We start from the raw sequence: 19514 nt of genomic DNA on the forward strand, positions 1-19514 counted from the left end.
CAATGTTATTGATCTTTTCAATAAAACTACCTTTTGGTTTTATGGATTTTTCTCTATTAATTTCTTGTTCACTTTCATTTATATCTACTCTACTTTTTACTATTCTTCATCTTTGTATTTAATTTGCTCTTTCAAGTTTTTGTATGCCTTTTTAAAAGTAATATTTTTGCTGTGGTATTTTAAAAATATTATGAAAATAATATTTATATACATTATGAAGTGAAACTGTGTATATGCCTACCTAGTGTTCTGTCTTGAAAGTGTTTTATATATTCTAAATCTTGAAAGACTAGTGATTTCATAAATTTCTTAAGATCCCATTTGTTTAAAAAACAAGTATTTACTGAGTGGCTAAAACTTATTTTCAGTGAAGTTGATACTATACCAAAGGCCATGGACTGTTACAGCCAATATTCTAGTGGGGCTTGACAGAAAACATAAAAATAAAATACATATACATTACTTCAGTGGTGATGAGTACTATAAAATAGTGTAAGATAAATGAATAGAAAAGGCAATGCTATTTTATTATAGGATGGCAGGTAACATGAGAAGTTACCTGCTTCAAATTTCAAAGCAGTTCTAACTAGGTTTTGCAATGTTTAAGTAAAAGAAAACAAAACAAACAAAAAAACAAACCACAAGCAAAAACTTTTAAAAGTACTTTAATTAATCCCTTCTCTCTTAGCCTCCGAATTTACAGACCAAAGGACACTGACATTTTGATTCTAATCAATCAATTTATATATTTTTATTTACGGTTTTGGTGGTTTATTGATTGCATTGAGTGACACTACACTGAAACCTTGAAGCCTGCAGGAATTGTTAGGGATTTAATCAAATCTGAGCTAAAAGAATAGAAGTGGCAATGGATGAGGGCTCAGACTCTAGAGATACTTCAAAAGAAAAATCTGTGTTTTTTCACCTCTGAGAATGATGTTCACTGTGGATTTGTTGTTCATGGCTTTTATTACGTTGAGGTAGTTTCCCTCTAAAACCATAATTTGAAAAGATACATGCATCCCAATGTCCAATGCGGCACTATTTACAATAGCCAGGACATGGTAGCAACCTAAATGTCCATCAACAGAGGAATGGATAAAGAAGATGTGGTACATGGATACAATGGACTATTACTCAGGCATAAAAAAACACAAAATAATGCCATTTGCAGCAACAGGGATGGACCTAGAGATTGTCATGCTGAGTGAAGTAAGTCAGACAGAGAAAGACAAATATCATATGATATCACTTATATGTGGAATCTAAAAAAAAGGGTACAAATGAACTTATTTACAAAACAGAAATAGAGTCACAGACGTAGAAAACAAGCTTATGGTTACCAGGGGATAATGGGGTGGGGAGGATAAATTGGAAGATTGGGATTGACATATACTCACTACTATATATAAAATAGATAACTAATAAAGACCTACTGTATAGAACAGGGAACTCTACTCAATACACTGTAATAGCCTGTATGGGAAAATAATCTAAAAAAGAGTGGATACATGTATATGAAACTGATTCACTTTGCTGTACACCTGAAACTAACACAACATTGTACATCAACTATACTCCAATAAAAATTAAAACAATAAACACCCCCCCAAAAAAAAAGAATCAGTGGTGTTTGGTGCTATAAACAACTGTTCCTACTTTCCTGTCTGCCCCTCACCCCCACCCTGCCCCTGGCTGCTTGTAATTACTACCAAGTTTTAAGTTTGGTTTGCTAGGAAATGGTGTTTCCAATTTAAAAACTCGAAAGCCACCCTACTATCTAAATAATTTTTGTGTGTTATAAGAAAATAATATTGCACTTGAAAATAAGACCTGAATTCTAGTCCGGTGCATAAGAATTGCTCTCCCTAGATCCTATGCCAATACATTCAGGGGCTGCTATAAGATTAACAATGGTAATTGGCAAATCTTGAGAAACTGTCTTGGTAGAGTTTTTTAAGATATGAGTAACAGAGAAAAACATGTTCTTAACAGCTAAGAAGCCAATAAACAAAAGTTGTTTTATATTTATGTATATTTGTGTGCTTATCTTAGAAGCCATATAATTTTAAGATTTAGGAAACACAAACATTTATAGATGAAATCTTAATAAATGCAGCTTATAAACAGTTTAATGTTCTGTTATTAGAACTTCCATTCATTCATTTGTTTTAAAAATCATCTATGGTTAGGTCCTCATCAATTTTTCATACTTACAGATGGCATAGGACTTGTTTCACAATTTTCCCTTCTTCGGAAATGATCATTTATGGAAAAGTATGTTAACAAATGAGACATTTCTGGTTCTTTCAGTTTTAGCTGAAGCCCCAAGGCTGATAAATGAGGATATGTGCTCACACATTCTAAAAGAGGGGTTTCAGAACATTTGTGTAGAATTTGTTAAGGATGTATTAAAAAAAATTCATTCAAGATCATTAGAATAACACATAGCTTAGCTCCAGGAAGGATGTATCAGAAGATTTGAGGATACCAATTAATGAAAAGTTTGCAAGTATAATTTCTTTGGAGGGAATTGGAGCATTTGAGTGGGTGGTCCCCACTCCTACCTCAACCCAGTTAGGAGGGAGGCTTCAAGAAGATAATTCAGTGAGTAAAGAGGCACTAAATAGTGGGGGAGACTGACTTCTTACACTTACCTGGATGTTTGCTAAATTGCAGAATGTGTGAGCCCTGGTACCTCAAAGAACTAGAGTATTACATAGATAAATGGGTAAAGGGCACCAGAAGAGATTGTCATGAGTTATTTTTGTGTTTTTTGCTTCTTTGTTGTTTGTTTTAATATTTATGGGGCAGGGACTGGTGCTTCAATCCAACAACCAAGCTTGCTTCCATATGAAGCAGTGATTCATCGTGTACCTGCCTAACAGAGGCTAATTTTCCTTTGAAATGATAGGGGTCCAGTAACAGAGAGTTAATTCAAGCCCTAACTAAATGTATATTGCTTCAAAATAAGCTGACACAGTATATCTTTTGTCAGTGATTTTTATTCCTTTACCTGCTTTCCCTTCTCTTATTCTTTGGGGTGCTTCCCATAGCCTTTTATATAAGAATGATTACTGTTTTATACTTTTTAAAACACAAAAAAAATATTTCTTTCCCTTCTGAAACAGATTAAAAATATTTTACCTGCTATTTCTGAATCGGTCTTGTTTATAGCTGAAACTGAACATGAAAGATGATCTAATCCACTTATCTTGTAAAGGACCCCAACCTATAACTCTGCTTGAAATTTTCTTTGCTCCACATCCATGTTTCTATTTGTTATGCCTAGAAGAATCACTAGAAATTTCCTGAATGCACTGAATTTTATCACGCCTTTGCACAATCCTTTTAATGCTTGTACCTGGGAAACTTAGTAATTCTAGACAGAAATCATATAACTAGGCAGATTCATTATCATCAATCTCAAAAGGACACTCAAAATTACTTAGCAAGGTAATATTTCTATATCAAACTTGCTCTCCCACTATTGGGTAACGACTATTTCCAGTTTTTCTCTCAAAGTTCCTCTCCCAACCATTCCCATCCTCTCTCTCTCATTTATATGTATGTGTGTATATATATATATATATATATAAATTTGATGGTCTTGCTTGATGCAGTCTTCACAGAGTAAAAGTATTAAATATAAGGTCTCTCATTTTCCCTTCACAAAATCTGTTATTTTTGTTTTTTTTTTTAATTGGGTCTTCGTTGCTCCGCATGGGCTTTCTCTAGTAGTAGCAAGCAGGGGCTTCTTTGCGGTGCGTGGGCTTCTCATTGTGGTGGCTTCTCTTGTTGCGGAGCATGGGCTCTAGGAAACGCGGGCTTCCGTAGTTGTGGCACGTAGGCTCAGTAGTTGTGGCTCACAGTCTCTAGAGCACTATTCCTGTCCTTGGGATCATGTTTATTTTCTCCAAAAAAGTTATGTTCCTTTACTTATACCCACTAGGAATCTTTCCTATCATCCGTATTTTCCTCTCTACAGGATTATTTGTATCATCCAATAAACAAGCTCTGGTTTCTTGTATCTCTAAAAAGAAAATCTATTTGACTTCCTAATGACTATAGAACTGCTCCATTATTCTTCTGCTTTATGCAATTTGATGTTCCAAAGCTATTACCTATCTGAACTGTCTATTCACTCTTCAGCTTATTTCAATTTGTTTCAACCTTTGTCACTCCAATGAAATCACTCTTGCCAACAACCTTCATGTTGTCAAATTTAAGAGACAGTCTTCTGTCCTCATCATTTTCAATTGTATTCAAAATTCCTGACCCCTTTTAAAGGACTTCCTTCCCTTACTTCATCCATGCCTATTTCTCTTGCTACTCGTGAGAATGATTTGCTAGCTTCTTTTTTTTTTTTTTTGCAGTACACGGGCCTCTCACTGTTGTGGCCTCTCCCGTTGCAGAGCACAGGCTCCGGACGCGCAGGCTCAGCAGCCATGGCTCACGGGCCCAGCTGCTCCACGGCATGTGGGATCTTCCCGGACCGGGGCACGAACCCGTGTCCCCTGCATTGGCAGGCGGACTCTCAACCACTGCGCCACCAGGGAAGCCCCTGATAGCTTCTTAAAATCAATCATATCATGAAATAGCATAGAACTTTGGACTATTTCATAGATTCACTCGTCATTCTACACTGTCTAACTGATGTCATCTATTCATGCTGCTTTAGGATTCTTAGTAACATCTACATACTCATATTTCCTTGCTATCTCTGAACTTTAATTATGTTCACCTATGAACTTAACATACCCACTTGTAAATCACTAAGTCATTTGAAGTTTACAATCTCTAAACTGAACTCTTATTTTTTTCCCTCAAAACCTCTGGACTTCCACACTTAATTAAATATAATTATTTACCCTAATTTCATGATGTTCAAGCTGAGGAAATTAGGGATCATCCTTTTTTGTTTTCTTACTTTCCACATAAAATATCATTGGACACTGAGACTTTGAGTGTCCAAGACCCAAAAGATATCTTGAGTCTGTCTAGTTCACTGCTATCACCATAGTCTAAGTCTCTACCATCTTAAAACCAGACTGCTGCACTGGCCTTCTAACTAAAACTTGTTTTCTTCAATCCACCTATCTAAAGTATAAAGCATGATGTACTGAAAATATAAATTGAATCAGCTCTCTCTCTCAAAACTCTTTACAGCTTCCCATAATAGGTAGGTGACCTACATGAGTGAAGAAGCCTAGGAGTGACCACTGTGAACCAGAGAGCTTGCTTAGCCTAAAGGGAACATCTGTTAATTGGTTCTAGTAGATGTCGCAATGAAGGTACATTGGTTTTAGCTGCCAAATCTAAAAAGGGAATACAAAAACGTGTGTGCACGTGCACGTGTGTGTGTATGTGTGTGTGAAATCTCCTGATTTTTAAATGTTGACTCACATATTTTAAAAACACTGTGTGTTTAAAACAAAACATATCTTCAGTGCAGATTAAGCAGAATGGCTGCCAATCTGCTTCTTCTGAATAAGAGCTCTGGTTTCCCCACATCTCCTCAACTTCATTCTACAGCTTTTCTATTGAATTCTGTGCTTTTCTTCAATTTACAGTCTATAATTTAGACTCCCTAATCTTTATTTTCCTGGAATGGCTCATCAAGCTCTTCCTCAGTGTGAGGCTCTTCCTTTCCTATAGTCTAAAGGCATAAAATTCTTCTGGTATCAATGAAAGTGGGACCTTCTTACACTGGGTGGATTCCCACTCTGACATCTTTATCCTCTCTCACAGAAGCTTAATTTTTTATTTTACTTTTTTATTTCACAGTACTTTTTAAAACTTGAGATTCATTTCATTGTTTATTGTCTTTTTTGCCATTAAATTTGAAGACCTATGGGGGGCATGTACTATGTCTGCTGTTAAGTGTTTTATTTGTTCCTGGTACAAAGCCAGGTACACAATAGGCAAACAATATATGTAGACAATGAATGTATAAACATATAAATGGTCTCTGGATTTCTCTGCCTCTCTATACCAGATTCCAATCATACTTCATACTTCCACCTCAACATTTGCCTCTGTGACCCTCATCTCCTAGCTGTCCAAAATACCATACCTCTTCTGTCTCCATGACATTCCGCATGTTCTTAAATTATAATGACTCTATTATATCTTAGCCTGACTGTGAGCATCTTGATGACTAACATCTATCAGGGTCTTGAAACATGACTGTAAGATAATCTTATGATTTGAAATCCACGAAAAGGTAATTTAACTCACTATATTCCTATTAAGTCTATTTCTAATAAACCTCATATTTTTGCAAAAAGTGAGACCAAATAAATATTAATAACTATTTCATTTATCTTATCATACTATAATAGAAGCTAGAATTAACTGAATACTTATTTGTCTTAAGCTTTATGATTACTACCATGCATACGTTATCTCATGTAATCTTTCCCTCAATCCATGAAACAAGTATTATTATCCTCGTTTTTAGATCTGACGAAACCAACTCTTGGAGAAGACAAGACAGATTACTGCAAGGATGGGATGTGAATGAAGTTTGGTTTCAAAGCATAATGTAATATAGTGATTAAAGGGTCAGGATTTAGAATCAGGAAGTAACGAGTTCAAATTTCAATTCCATCAAATTATTAGCTGGATAAACAGAGTTTCAGTTTTCTTATTTGTAAAGTGGGAATAAAATAATAAACACCTTATAGCATTTTATAATAAATAAAGAATACATGTAAAAATACTAGGTAAATTGTTTACCACTCTGCAGTCTATGAAATATCAGTTAATTATTGAGGTTGAGAGATTTAGTTGATTTTTTTTTTCTTTTTTTTTTGCGGTACGCGGGTCTCTCACTGTTGTGGTCTCTCCCGTTGCGGAGCACAGGCTTTGGACGCGCAGGCTCAGCGGCCATGGCTCACGGGCCCAGCCGCTCCATGGCATGTGGGATCCTCCCGGACCGGGGCACGAACCCGTGTCCCCTGCATCGGCAGGCGGACTCTCAACCACTGCGCCACCAGGGAAGCCCTGATTTTTAATATAGTCATTTAGTTTATTAAGATCAGACTGACTAGTTTCCCAGGTCTTTTGAATTTCTTTCTAGTGTGATTTTTTCAAACATTATTATCCATATTAATTATCAGACTAGTTAAAGAAAGTTCTGTAAAATTTTTAGAAAATTACAATTTTATTCATATTGAACTAATATTGTTTTCCACTGCAAGTATATCAAAATATAACTTTAAGTTAACTTGAATGATCCATGGGGACAAAATTTTCACAGGTCTTTATTATAAGAACTATCTTTTTATTCATAGGGATATTCTTTAGCACAGCATTTGTCCTTTATACAAACAATATAAAGAAGAAAAGATTGTAAACGTGTGGTATGTGTAACTATAACCATTATCATTTTTTAAATTTAATATATCATGAATATTTTGTGAAAATAAGTATTTGTGAATGTTAACTAAATTATCACTTACTATTTTATAGGATTTTTTGTATCTTTCATTTGTAAAATGTTACAGAGGACTACTGAAAATTCAAGATTTTTAAAAAATATTGTTTGATAGTGTAAGTTAATGGCTACCATATTCTACTACATACATTTTCTATGTTGTAAGTAAACTAATTTCAAATTTTAAAATAAATACTAATTTTAAGATAGAGATAAAACTTATTCAAGTTACATTTACTTCTAAAAATTACATATAAAATGTTTATAGAACATTTGCAGGAAGGTTTCACAGGCAGTACCTCATTTGAAACTCACCATTCTATGTGGTAAATTTGATATACATGTTACAGAAGAGGAAACTCAGGCAGAAAGGATTGAATAACTTACCAAAGATCAGACAATTAATAAGCAATAGAAGTTGAATTCAAACTCATGTCTTTCAAATCAAATCCCATGATTTTTCACTTACTACATGACAATAGATTAATCATTTAAACTCCAAAAAGTATCCTAATAAATTTGAGTAGTCACTTTAAAATACTGAAATATTATTAATGGTAACACATCAATGAAATCTAGTTGCCACACTTTTAAGTCACCAGGTCTTCATCTCCATATTATTAGTTATATTTGAAGTTAAAATTAAAATAAACCTTAACAAAATAAATAATGAAATAAACAATTTAAAATCTTACCTAAAATCTGATCCAACTCTCTTCCCATTTTCTGGTTCTCCTGGATCTGGGCATAAATTGGAAGCTGTTTTAATACCTCCCTCATTTACTGGAACAACAGAAAAAAGAAAAGAAAAAAATAATCAAAACATATATGATTAGGAAAACAAGGATGATATTCATTTAAAGTTGTACATAAAATATATTCTTGTATTTTGTTATTGTAATCACTATAGTTTATATAGAGAAAGTTAAATATAGTTTGATAAACCAATAATGAGGACAAAAACATTTTTTCTATTTGTGGACATATAAGAAAGTAAGTTTCATGTTCCTATTCAATGACTTACTAATCTGAATATTAACACATTAACAATTAACATATTTTTAATTACTATCAAATAGTGAAATCTCTTGTAATGTACTCCCAGGGTATCAGTGCCAGAGTTTCCATTAATTATTGGCAGTAGAGAAGTCACCACCAGTTAGGGCAGTGTCGTTTGGGTACTTATTATTTTTAAAGTTGCAATAGAAAAATAAGACCCTGTGGAAAAAAGTGTGTTACCACTTTTTATTTGATATATAACAAAGAATTCAATCTGCCAATAAGAAAGTAAAACTGGCACAAATTATCAAGCATGTCATTGAATTATGATATAATGATGAAAATCAAAATAAGGGTTTTACCCTTTAACAATTTCCATGACTGTGTTTTACTTAGCCATTGTACACTTTCAGCAGTTTTTTCAGAACACCCAATTATTAAAAAGATTTATTAATATTTTCAGTGAATGTGATCACAGTAAATAAATAATTCCCCAAGACAGCGCTTTTCTTCAAATGGGAAGATCATTAAACCAGATAAGGTCTGAAATATCTGAGTGATATTGTTTCATGAATTCAATCTTATAGTGAATTAGAGAGTAAGTTCTATTTTCCTCTTTATCAACTTATCTGCGTTTTAAAGAAAAGAATGGGACCTGAGTAGAGACTCTAGAGAGGGAAAAATGTAAACTTTGAAATGGTTCTTGTCCTACATTGTGGGTTGGAATCACCTCTACAGCTTTTTTAAAAGAATAAAGATGCTTAACTTTTATGTCTAGATATTCTAATGCAATTACTTTGGGTAGGACCCTGTGGATCTGTTTTTTGTTGTTGTTGTTTTTGTTTGATTTTTTTAATAATCCTCCAGGTGATTCTAATGTAGAGTCAATATTGGGAACCACTGGATCCCTGCATCATTTAGTTCAGATTGTCAACTTGTTCATATTGATTAGATAGCAAGATAACTATCAGATGATGGCCCAACAGTCACAGCTCCGGTAAAGTTGCCATATTTTCAATTAGATATGAAATTTTGTGTTTGCACCCTTCATTCTATAAAAATCACTTTCCTAAATATCCTCAACAGTATCCTTATTGCTGCCAAATTACAAGTTCACCAATCCACACAAAGCATGTGATATTTTTGCTTTTCTTGGTCTGCTGACTTGCTAATTAATTTCTTTTTATCTTTCTGGCTTTTGTTCCTTCTTATGTTTGTTTTGGCCACTCTCTTACTTTAGCTGATATCACATACAGAGAGCAAATTCAAAGACAATGACCCATAATTCTCCATATTTTATGTTTTCCTTGTGGCTTGAAAAATTACCTCTTTGCTAAGAATTTCAAATATATGGTTTTGTCATTTTTTTTCCCCAAGCTCCGTCTTGCTCCTTCAATGACCTACTAGGTCAACCCACCAAAATTCTCATAGTCATTTCATGTGCATGCTCAAATCCAGCTTAATCACTGATGCTTTTGTTTCTCTATTATCATTCTCTTCCAATTCATCTTGAGTACTAGAACTAAACTTTCTCAACCACAGTTTTCATTACTGTCCAAATAGCCTATGATTCTAGATTTCTAAGTATATCAACTCTACTACCCACTAGCCACCAATATACATCCATAACTCAAGTCCAACAGATTCTTCATTCTTCTGCAATTTTACTGGTTAGCCATGCTTATTCCATGCTTTGTGTTTTCTCCAGGTCTCCATGTTTTCCATTTCTTCCTCTTCAGCTATCAAAATTCTATATAATTTTCAAGACTCAGCTCAAGTCCCACTTTTTTTTTTTTTTTTTTTTTTGCGGTACGCAGGCCTCTCACTGTTGTGGCCTCTCCAGTTGCAGAGCACAGGCTCCGGACGCACAGGCTCAGCGGCCATGGCTCACGGTCCCAGCCGCTCCGCAGCATGTGGGATCTTCCCAGACCGGGGCACAAACCCATGTCCCCTGCATCAGCAGGCGGACTCTCAACCACTGCGCCATCAGGGAAGCCCCAAGTCCCACTGTCATGTGTTTCCAGATTTTCTAATCCCTCTTTTTACATGACATGAACAATTTTATATTTAATTTTTTAATTATTTTGTCATACTGTTAATAGTTTCATATTCCTTAGTCATATATACAAATATATTATACATTTGATAAAGATAAGGAAAAACATAATTATTTTAATATTCCCACAGGGCCTAGATGACTAATGACTTCTCAGTAAATATTTCCTAGTAGGTTGATTAAAAACAATGTGTTGTACACTGTTTTCAATGAGTATTTTTTCTATGGGAAGAACTATCCTATAACTGACTTTTGAAAATATTATAGTGTATGCTATTAAAGTGTAACTTTTTTAACATATGATAGAGATAAGAAAAAGAAGTGGCATGACTTAGGCTTTCTACACTATTATACTAAATTTATAACACAGATTATAGGTAAAAATAGATGTGTCTGTGAATACATTAGAAAATAAAAATAATAAAAAATTTCATTTTTTCCATTTCATCATCATTATTGCCTAGGTTAATATAAATTTTAACAATAGCTAAGACACAGTACTATGTGTCAGGAACTAATCTACACCCTTTACATGTATCAGCTCATTTACTCTTCACACAAATCTGAAGGGTAGCTGCTTGTATTATATGTTTCCTACAGGTGAGGAAACTGAGGCACAGAGAGGTTAAGACACATTTCTAAAGTCCTATTTCCACTTTCTGCCTTAGTCTAGGTTTCAACCTTGGCAGACTGATTCAAGAAATTCTACTCTTAACCCCTGAGCTCTCCATCCTGTACAGAAAGCTCAGAAAGGAGAAAGGGCATCAATACTTAAAATTCAAAACACTTTTCCAAATATTTTATCTTAGAATGCAGACCATATTTATAACTTTCACCATGTTCACTTAATTAATCCCAGTTCTCATGATTTAATTGTCAAATTACTTTTGTCTGTTTGAAAGTGTCCTTTAAACAGCTGTCTTTGGACATCTGCAATAGTGAAAAATTTCCCAACTTAAATTGTAAAGATAACGGGAGAGCTGCTGCATGATACATGTATTTAGTGTTCTTTAATTAAAAAATTTAAAATAAAAAATAAAGAACAAAGTATATAATCTCTTATTTTTCTGATATTTAGATGCTACATAACTGCCCATAGCTAGTGACGCCAAGACATTCAAATGAAGTTAGTATCCATTCAGTCAGCTGCTTTCACTACGTAATGCCATTCAAACAACTGGACAAATATTTATCATTTTTACTTCTTTCAATTTGTAACTTGTAAAAATAACATGAGTGCTCTTTAAAAGTTAATTACATGGACAGGGTCTTGCCTCTTGAAAAGAGCATAACTACAGGGAATATCCTTTTTGCTCTGAACTTTAAGGACAATAATAATAATAATATTATTATTATTATTACTAGTACTAATGCAATATGAATCCTTTTCCCCACACATCAGTGACAAAAAGAGAGGGCAGAATTTATAGAATTAAAAAAATTGGATGAATTATCATTTCTTATAACATTGAAGTATATTTATTATATGTGCTTATAAAATATGCTATAGGAATTTTAATTAATGTACTATATTATTGTATATTCTAGCTTAAAAATACTGTAAAATTAGTCAACATCAAAATAAAATATTGTTATTACAAGCAAGTTTCTTAAGCTTCTGATTTTACATAGCACATAATCTACTCTAAAGATAAAAATAACTAGATCCTGAAAGTCATCTTACTAAAAGTCATCTCTACATTACCTCATCCAGTTGGTGGCATCTTAGATTTTTCTTTATATTAGATTTAAAAATTTTATTCCACCTTATAAAATAGAATGTTTTGGATCTCGTTCTGAACTCCAACATCATGAATGTGGACAGAATGTAATTTTATACTAACTTTACATCCTCCAAAGAGTTGTCACATAACTCATTTAGCTTCCCAATAAAATGCTGGATCCTTGCCAACTGAGACTGTATCTTATTCACTCTTTTTACCTTCTTAGTCTAGCATGGCGCTGCCATGGAGAAGTAGTTCAAATAGAATTGCGCAATGAATGTATAATAAGAATGCATCAAAGTATGGACTTGAAGAAGATGAAATAATTTTTAAAAATACATTATGGAAAGCTCACAGTGTCTTTATAATTCCACCTTAAAATTTTAGAATAGCCTAGTAGAAAAGTTGGCAAGAATAAATGCACTCCATTCAACATTTTAAAATATAAAAAATTATTTTTATTTTTTAAATTAAAAATATTTTTTCCTTTATTTGCAAACCTACTCTCTTTGCTAACAATGAGGGATGGAAAGAGACTACATAGAGTTCAGGTACCAAAGTAGGAAAAAGAATCTGAATTAGCTATTTAAACAACCAAATGCTTCCCATGAACACTACTGCAGTTTCCTGAATCTCTTATTAATTTGTTTCTTAGTTAAACTTTAAAGGTGCTATTAAGGGAAGATGCAATTTGGAAATGTGTGTAGCTCATGTCCTCCATAATTATGCTCACTCCTGGAAGTTCTAGTGACTGAATCGATAGTTTTTTCAAAGAACACAAGCTTTATTATTATTTTTTTCCTTTGAAAGTTTAATGTCAGATAAAAATTGTCTCCTTTTAAAATTATTTGGCTCTGTGTTAAATTAATGATTCAAAGAGATGAAGACCGAAATGCCTACTTGATAACAGATATATAATAATGATAAAAATTAAAGCATTATAACTTTCTCTGTGATCAACCATAGAGAATATATATTTGTAACTAGCTATTAAACATTTGAGAAAAAAATGTAGGAAAATAAAATAATGTTGGCTTGTTATTGTTGCTAAAAAAAATTGGCATAAACAATCTGCCTTGATGAAAGTTGAATTATTTCTATTCAAAAATAAAAATAAGAGGGCTTCCCTGGTGGCATAGTGGTTCAGAGTCTGCCTGCCCATGCAGGGGACACGGGTTTGTGCCCCAGTCCGAGAGGATCCCACATGCCGCGGAGCAGCTGGGCCCATGAGCCATGGCCGCTGAGCCTGCGCGTCTGGAGCCTGTGCTCCGCAAGGGGAGAGGCCACAACAGTGAGAGGCCCGCGTACCGCAAAAATAAATAAATAAATAAATAAATAAAAATAAAAATGAGAAAGCACAAGAGTATATTTTATCTCCTACATAAGCTGTAATAGATAAATGTAAAATGTATTTTAAAATTATGAAGTAAATTAACATTTTTTGCTTTATGAGTAACTTTTTTCTTTTTGTCTCATTAACTTTACTCCTGACAATTTAAAAGTAAATATTCTTTAAATTAAATATATACATACATATATATATATATATATATATATATATATATATATATATATATATATATATATAAAATCAGGGTTTATTTGTTTCCCCAGGTACACTGCTATGTCTAAAATTCCCTTTCTTGTTCATCCTCATAACCACTGTACAAGAACAATGAAAATAATATGTATGCCCACTAAGACAATATACCAAGTATAAAAAGTTACATACACATTTTTCTTATTGAATAAATTTGATGTGTAACATTGTGTAAGATTTAGGTGTACAGCATATTACTATGATACATTTATATATACTGTAATATTTATAATTGTTGATGATGTAGAGTTGAATACATCTTAATTTCAGTATAAATAGCCTAATTTTCCCAGGACATCTGAAAGTTTGAAGCATGAAGCATATAAAATAACATTTGTGTAACCAAAATGAGGAAAGGGTAAGAAAGTGATAGCCCATAATTCTTCTTAGATTTCCAAAATAGATAGATTAGCCAGACAAAATATTAGGAAAAAAAAGTAGTAAACGTAATTATTTAAGTCTGCATCATTTCCTTCATGTTGACATGATAAAATATGATATGTCAGAATAATTTCACCTAACAACTTTATGTTTATATTTTCTTGTATAGGAAAAATATCTTTCTCTCTGAAATGTATCAAATAATTAATATATGAAAAATACTATAGATTATTTATTTTCCCTAAAAACTGTTATCAATTTTGAAAATATGTTTTAACACTAAAAATATAACAATAAATCATACTTATATAGCTAAATACTTTGAAATGAACTGTTTAATGCTTTCCAAACAGGTAACCCAATTTGACATTTTCCTACTGATATCTGCTATTTTTGGTCTCGTATTCTCAAATCTAACAAAATGTGAAAAATCACATTTTAAAATCAGGACACTTTATTTGATACCAACAGGCTCCAAGTTTGCTTCTTGATAAGTGAAGTAATTGCTCAATTTGTGCCATTTACTGTTACAAATACAACTCAATAAATATGTGGGTAGAATCCTTTTCTGATATAACTATAATGAATGATTTTTTTAAGAAATAGTTTTAAACTCATTTCGTTAGATGATTTGGAATTGAATAAAAATAAATAATGTTAAAAATGTATTTTTGCTTAAAAGATGATATTTATTTAAAATAACTAATCTTATTTATTATCAATAAGGCATTTTAGAAGTCAGATGTGGTATCATGAATGGCTTCTTTTAAAATTTATAATATGTATCTGCAGGAACAGTAAGGCAGGGTATTTCTACAAACTGCTATTGATTTATATTGAAAAAATGCATAGCTTTCTTATAAATCTTATTTTATGTTCATATATGGTAATATAACAATGAATATTCAAATTCAATGACTCTTAATCTGAGATTCATGGATGAACTTCAGATCATCTATAAATCCCTGAATGTTAAGCAAAATTGTGTATTGGGGCAGCACATAAATATGTGTACCTCAGTTCAATTCATGAGATTTTCAAAATAAAACAAAAACTAATTAGCTAGTTAATTCATTTATAAAATATCTGACTTAAGTGTTTGTATAAATTAACTCAAATTAAAATATATTTTTCCTTAAATGAAAAATTGCTGTTTAAAGAAATTTTTCCTTAGAAAAATAATTATGTTGAAATTTAGATACGTTCAAACAAAAATTCCTACAAGAAACCATTAATTTGATGATTTTTACTCATTTTTTTATCTCACATACTAGAATTAGAAAACTAGAATGCTATCAACATGCTAGATCTAAAGAGTTTTTTTCTTTTACATTTTGAAACAATCTGAGCTCCAAAGTTTACCACAATAAACCAATAACTCAATATGCATTTAAATACAAGAAAATATTGAATAATCATGCATGTTATATAAATATTAATACAGTTAATTTGGTAAATACACAAACATTTTTATAAAACACACAAACAACACAGACACCACAAACTTCACTCTTGCACTAGAGAAAGAAACAAAAAAAAGAGTACACTCACAGATAGAAAACTTGTTGCTGTTGTCTTTCCCTGGAAACAATTTAAATCCTCTAGATTTAAAATCTATGGCCTTTTTCACTAGTTAAGAAAACAAACAAAAACATGTATCAGGATACACAAGTTTAAAATGAAATTCAAGTTAACAAATTTTGTTAGCATGGAATTATGCAAGTTAAAATAACTGCTTTCTTAAGCTTGATATAGGGTACCCAGAAGAAAATAAAGAAAAAAATAGCAATCTGATCACTAAGCAGTAAAAATACCAAGCAGTATAAAAGGATTTTAAGTGTACTATAGGGAGAATCTTGCATACATGTATAGGTACTTTTTAACACTACCCAGTTTTTATAGAAGAGCAAAACATTAACTCTTTATCATAAACTATTTGAATTCATCAAATTTTATAGAATAAATTAAACTAGAAAAATAAAAATACTGATACATTATAAAAGTGGGATGAATTTAAGGAGCTTGGTTTTTAAAATAAACTAGTGTACTTTTAAGGTAATTTAGCCTAATTGAAATATTAGGACACATTTAAGAAAATGACATAATTGAAAAAACTTAAAATACATTCTAGTATTTCTGCCAATAACCATTTCCTTTCATACACATTGCTTGCGAATGATCGATGTTCAGTCCATATTGTACAAAATTTATGAAAGTGAATTATAACTTTTTGGATTTCATCTAAAATACCTTGCTACTCTTTTTGATATTATTATATTAAAAATCAACATCAGAAGAAGCTGGCATATTTCACTGTGTACTATATTAAAGTAGATATGACTGGATTTGCCTTAAAAAACTTATAAATTCAATGAAGTAACTTGGAACATTTTAAAAAACAGTTTTTTAAGTATTTTGGATGAAGGAAAAAAGTATTATTTCCTTTTAAGTATAAATTATTTTATTAACTACAGCTGCTATATAATTTTTAAAGGGATAAACTATAGTTCAGAAGACTACTTTCTACTTTATTTAAAATTTTAATGACACCAAGTGAAATAAAGAAAAACTATTTAATTAAAACCTCACCCCACTAATTTAAAATGTTACGTAATCTGATCTAATGAGATATTTAAATAACAATTATTTTCTTTAAAAAAAGCACATGAACAAGAATCCAAGGGATATATTTAGCTTCCTCAATTACAATTTGAATTTTTTACATAATGCATTTTACGAGGTTTATAGGTAGAAATGATAAATTGAAACATTTAGGCAATTAGGCTTTGTTCACTTCATGAATTTGAAAAAAGCAAAACTGATTTTTTTTAGTTTAAAATGATCATTTCACTAAATCTTACTTGCCATTGTACCCAATTAATGCAACTTAAGGATATTTTACTGCCTTTGAAACATTTTAAGGTGATTTTTTTCTTGTCACTACCTTCAAAAGTAGAGAGGTAGAGGCAGAGTCTTATGGCTTACTGAAATACACAGCTGTACACTATCTATACATAGTACATATAAAAAATATGAAAATGATCATTGGAGTAGGATTTAAGATACCTGATTCTTAGCAATTAGTGGTTGTTGATTTTTGGACAAGAGTCTGCCTTTTTACCTGTCTCTTCTCTTAAAATAAGTAGCTAGGACTAGATGACTGCTCAGTTGCTTTACAATTTTGAGATTCTTTATCTGAGGCCCTTTATTTACAGTGAAAGAATGACTACATCTCTCTCAAGTTATGTTTTTCGTTGTAATTCTTTTCCACACCCCAGCCCCCAAGGTAAGCTAAAGTTTAGTCCTACTGTTGTATTTGGTTGGCTGCTCTAAATTTAGTTCTGCCACTTGTAAATTTTCCTGCTGCCTGAAAATTATTTTTAACAAAATTTACATTTTGTATTTTGAGGCATAATTCTAGATTCTCCAAATCCAAACATGAATTATAAGTAGGAATTCTACCTCTACTTTTCTCTGCATTATAAGATTTGACTTTAAGTATTACAAAGGGGTTGGAAAATTTCATAGTAGTCTTAACACAAATCTGGAATTCTTAATTTTTTTTTTTTTAATGAAAAGATTGTAAACCCAAAGGAGAAAATTGAAGAAGAAAAATCCAGAGGGTCAAAGAGCTCAGTTACTAGAAATAAAGGATTTTGAAAACAACTCTGTGTGTGTGTGTGTGAGTGTGTTTGTATAAACTAGGTTTATGTAATGGGCTTATATCTAAATTTGACTATTTGGTTGGTGAGGTCAGGGACAATACCTAGCTAAGAAAATGTCATCTGAGACCAAGAAGTTTTAAACAGTTTCCTGGTTCTGAAGGAACCTAACCTTATTTTTATTTATTTATTTTTTTGCAGTACGCGGGCCTCTCACTGCTGTGGCCTCTCCCGCTGCAGAGCACAGGCGCTCTGGACGCGCAGGTTCAGTGGCCATGGCCCACGGGCCCAGCCACTCCGCAGCATGTGGGATCCTCCTGGACAGGGGCACAAACCCGTGTCCCCTGCATCGGCAGGCGGACTCTCAACCACTGTGCCACCAGGGAAACCCCTAACCTTATTTTTTAAAAGCATCTGTTTGTCAATTTAAATTGAAGAAAAGTGAAAAGTATAAATAATTGTAATACAGATGCAGAAGATGGAAAACCAGGAGAATAACTATTTTAGGAGATAAAAAGGAGTGAACAGAAAATAATGTAAAATTTAAATTCACCCAAAACTTTAAAATATGTTAAACAGGAAACACATACTTTAGATATTTTTATAATTTCAATATAAAGAGCATACAGCATATCTCTTCTTGAATAAATCGAAAGGACAAATACTGTAAGCACCAATTGCAAGATGCTGCTCTAAATCATAAATCAGTGAAATGTTAATTCTCAAATATATGCCATAAAAACATATATTATGTATTACAAGGTATATGTATTAAGTACCAACATGACATCAAGCAATGGTGCTTCTAGTGATCCCATTTAACTTATAAAATTTATAAAATTAACCTGACCTTTGTAACAAGTGTATTCCAGTTATAAGCATGTCAAATTTATTTTATCATAAAGATATTAAAATATGTTGTGGTATTTTACATAATTTTATAAATATTAAAAGACAGTGTGCTGTTTGTGTCGATTCCTTCCACTGTACTGTGAGTTTCTCAAAAGCAGCAACATTATTTTACTCAAGTAGTACTATGATTGAATGAATATATGCTATATTGTAAATTCTGATTTAACTAAAGGTATTTTGTTTGGAGGATTTCCTTTGTTAATCATGAATTAGGAAGGAAAGAAGTGATAAAAGAATGAATGTTCAAGATGAAGCACCTTCATGTGTAAAGCTATTTTAAATACATAAAAATATGTATGTTCTAATAAATTTTTAATACATTTCATTAAATGCAAGACATGTAGACATATGTGCCAAGATCCCTTTCCTTTATTTTCTTCTGCTTTTCACTTTTCACATGCTAACAATTTTGTTCATTTTTGTTTATTACTCTTTTGGTTTGACTCATGCTTAGCATAATGAAAATACTTTATAATATAGAAAATGTCTGGCAGAAAGGAATATACTAGGCCAACAATCAAATCCATCTGTTTAGTTGTAAGTCCCAGACACTAGGGAAAAACATTTTGTTTCTGTAATCCTCATTTAAGCAGTTTAAACCACTGTAGAGGATTATAAGTGTACTATTTTCCAGATCAATTATTGTTCAGTTATGTTCAAAAAGAATTTGAATTTTAAAAACTTACAAAAAACTGATGGTGACTGATAAACCTCATCTAACTTCCAGGTTAATTGGCTA

At 32.1% G+C, this 19514-nt stretch overlaps 1 protein-coding gene across 3 annotated transcripts in view; it reads right to left on the minus strand.

The window, feature by feature from the left end:
* CSMD3 (CUB and Sushi multiple domains 3) overlaps positions 1-19514 on the minus strand; it is a 1081491-nt gene that overhangs the window by 644371 nt on the left and 417606 nt on the right. For 2 of the 3 annotated variants that reach the window (XM_019931944.2, XM_019931943.2), the window contains 2 exons: positions 15753-15830; positions 8137-8224 (listed from right to left, as the gene is read on the minus strand). In XM_019931944.2, the coding sequence (XP_019787503.2) occupies positions 8137-8224; positions 15753-15830 (166 nt within the window). The remainder of the gene's footprint in view (positions 1-8136; positions 8225-15752; positions 15831-19514) is intronic. The other variant, XM_033843074.1, reaches the window with a different exon arrangement.

This window comes from Tursiops truncatus, chromosome 17 (genome assembly GCF_011762595.2).
Source record: "Tursiops truncatus isolate mTurTru1 chromosome 17, mTurTru1.mat.Y, whole genome shotgun sequence".
Taxonomy (NCBI): Eukaryota; Metazoa; Chordata; class Mammalia; order Artiodactyla; family Delphinidae; genus Tursiops; species Tursiops truncatus.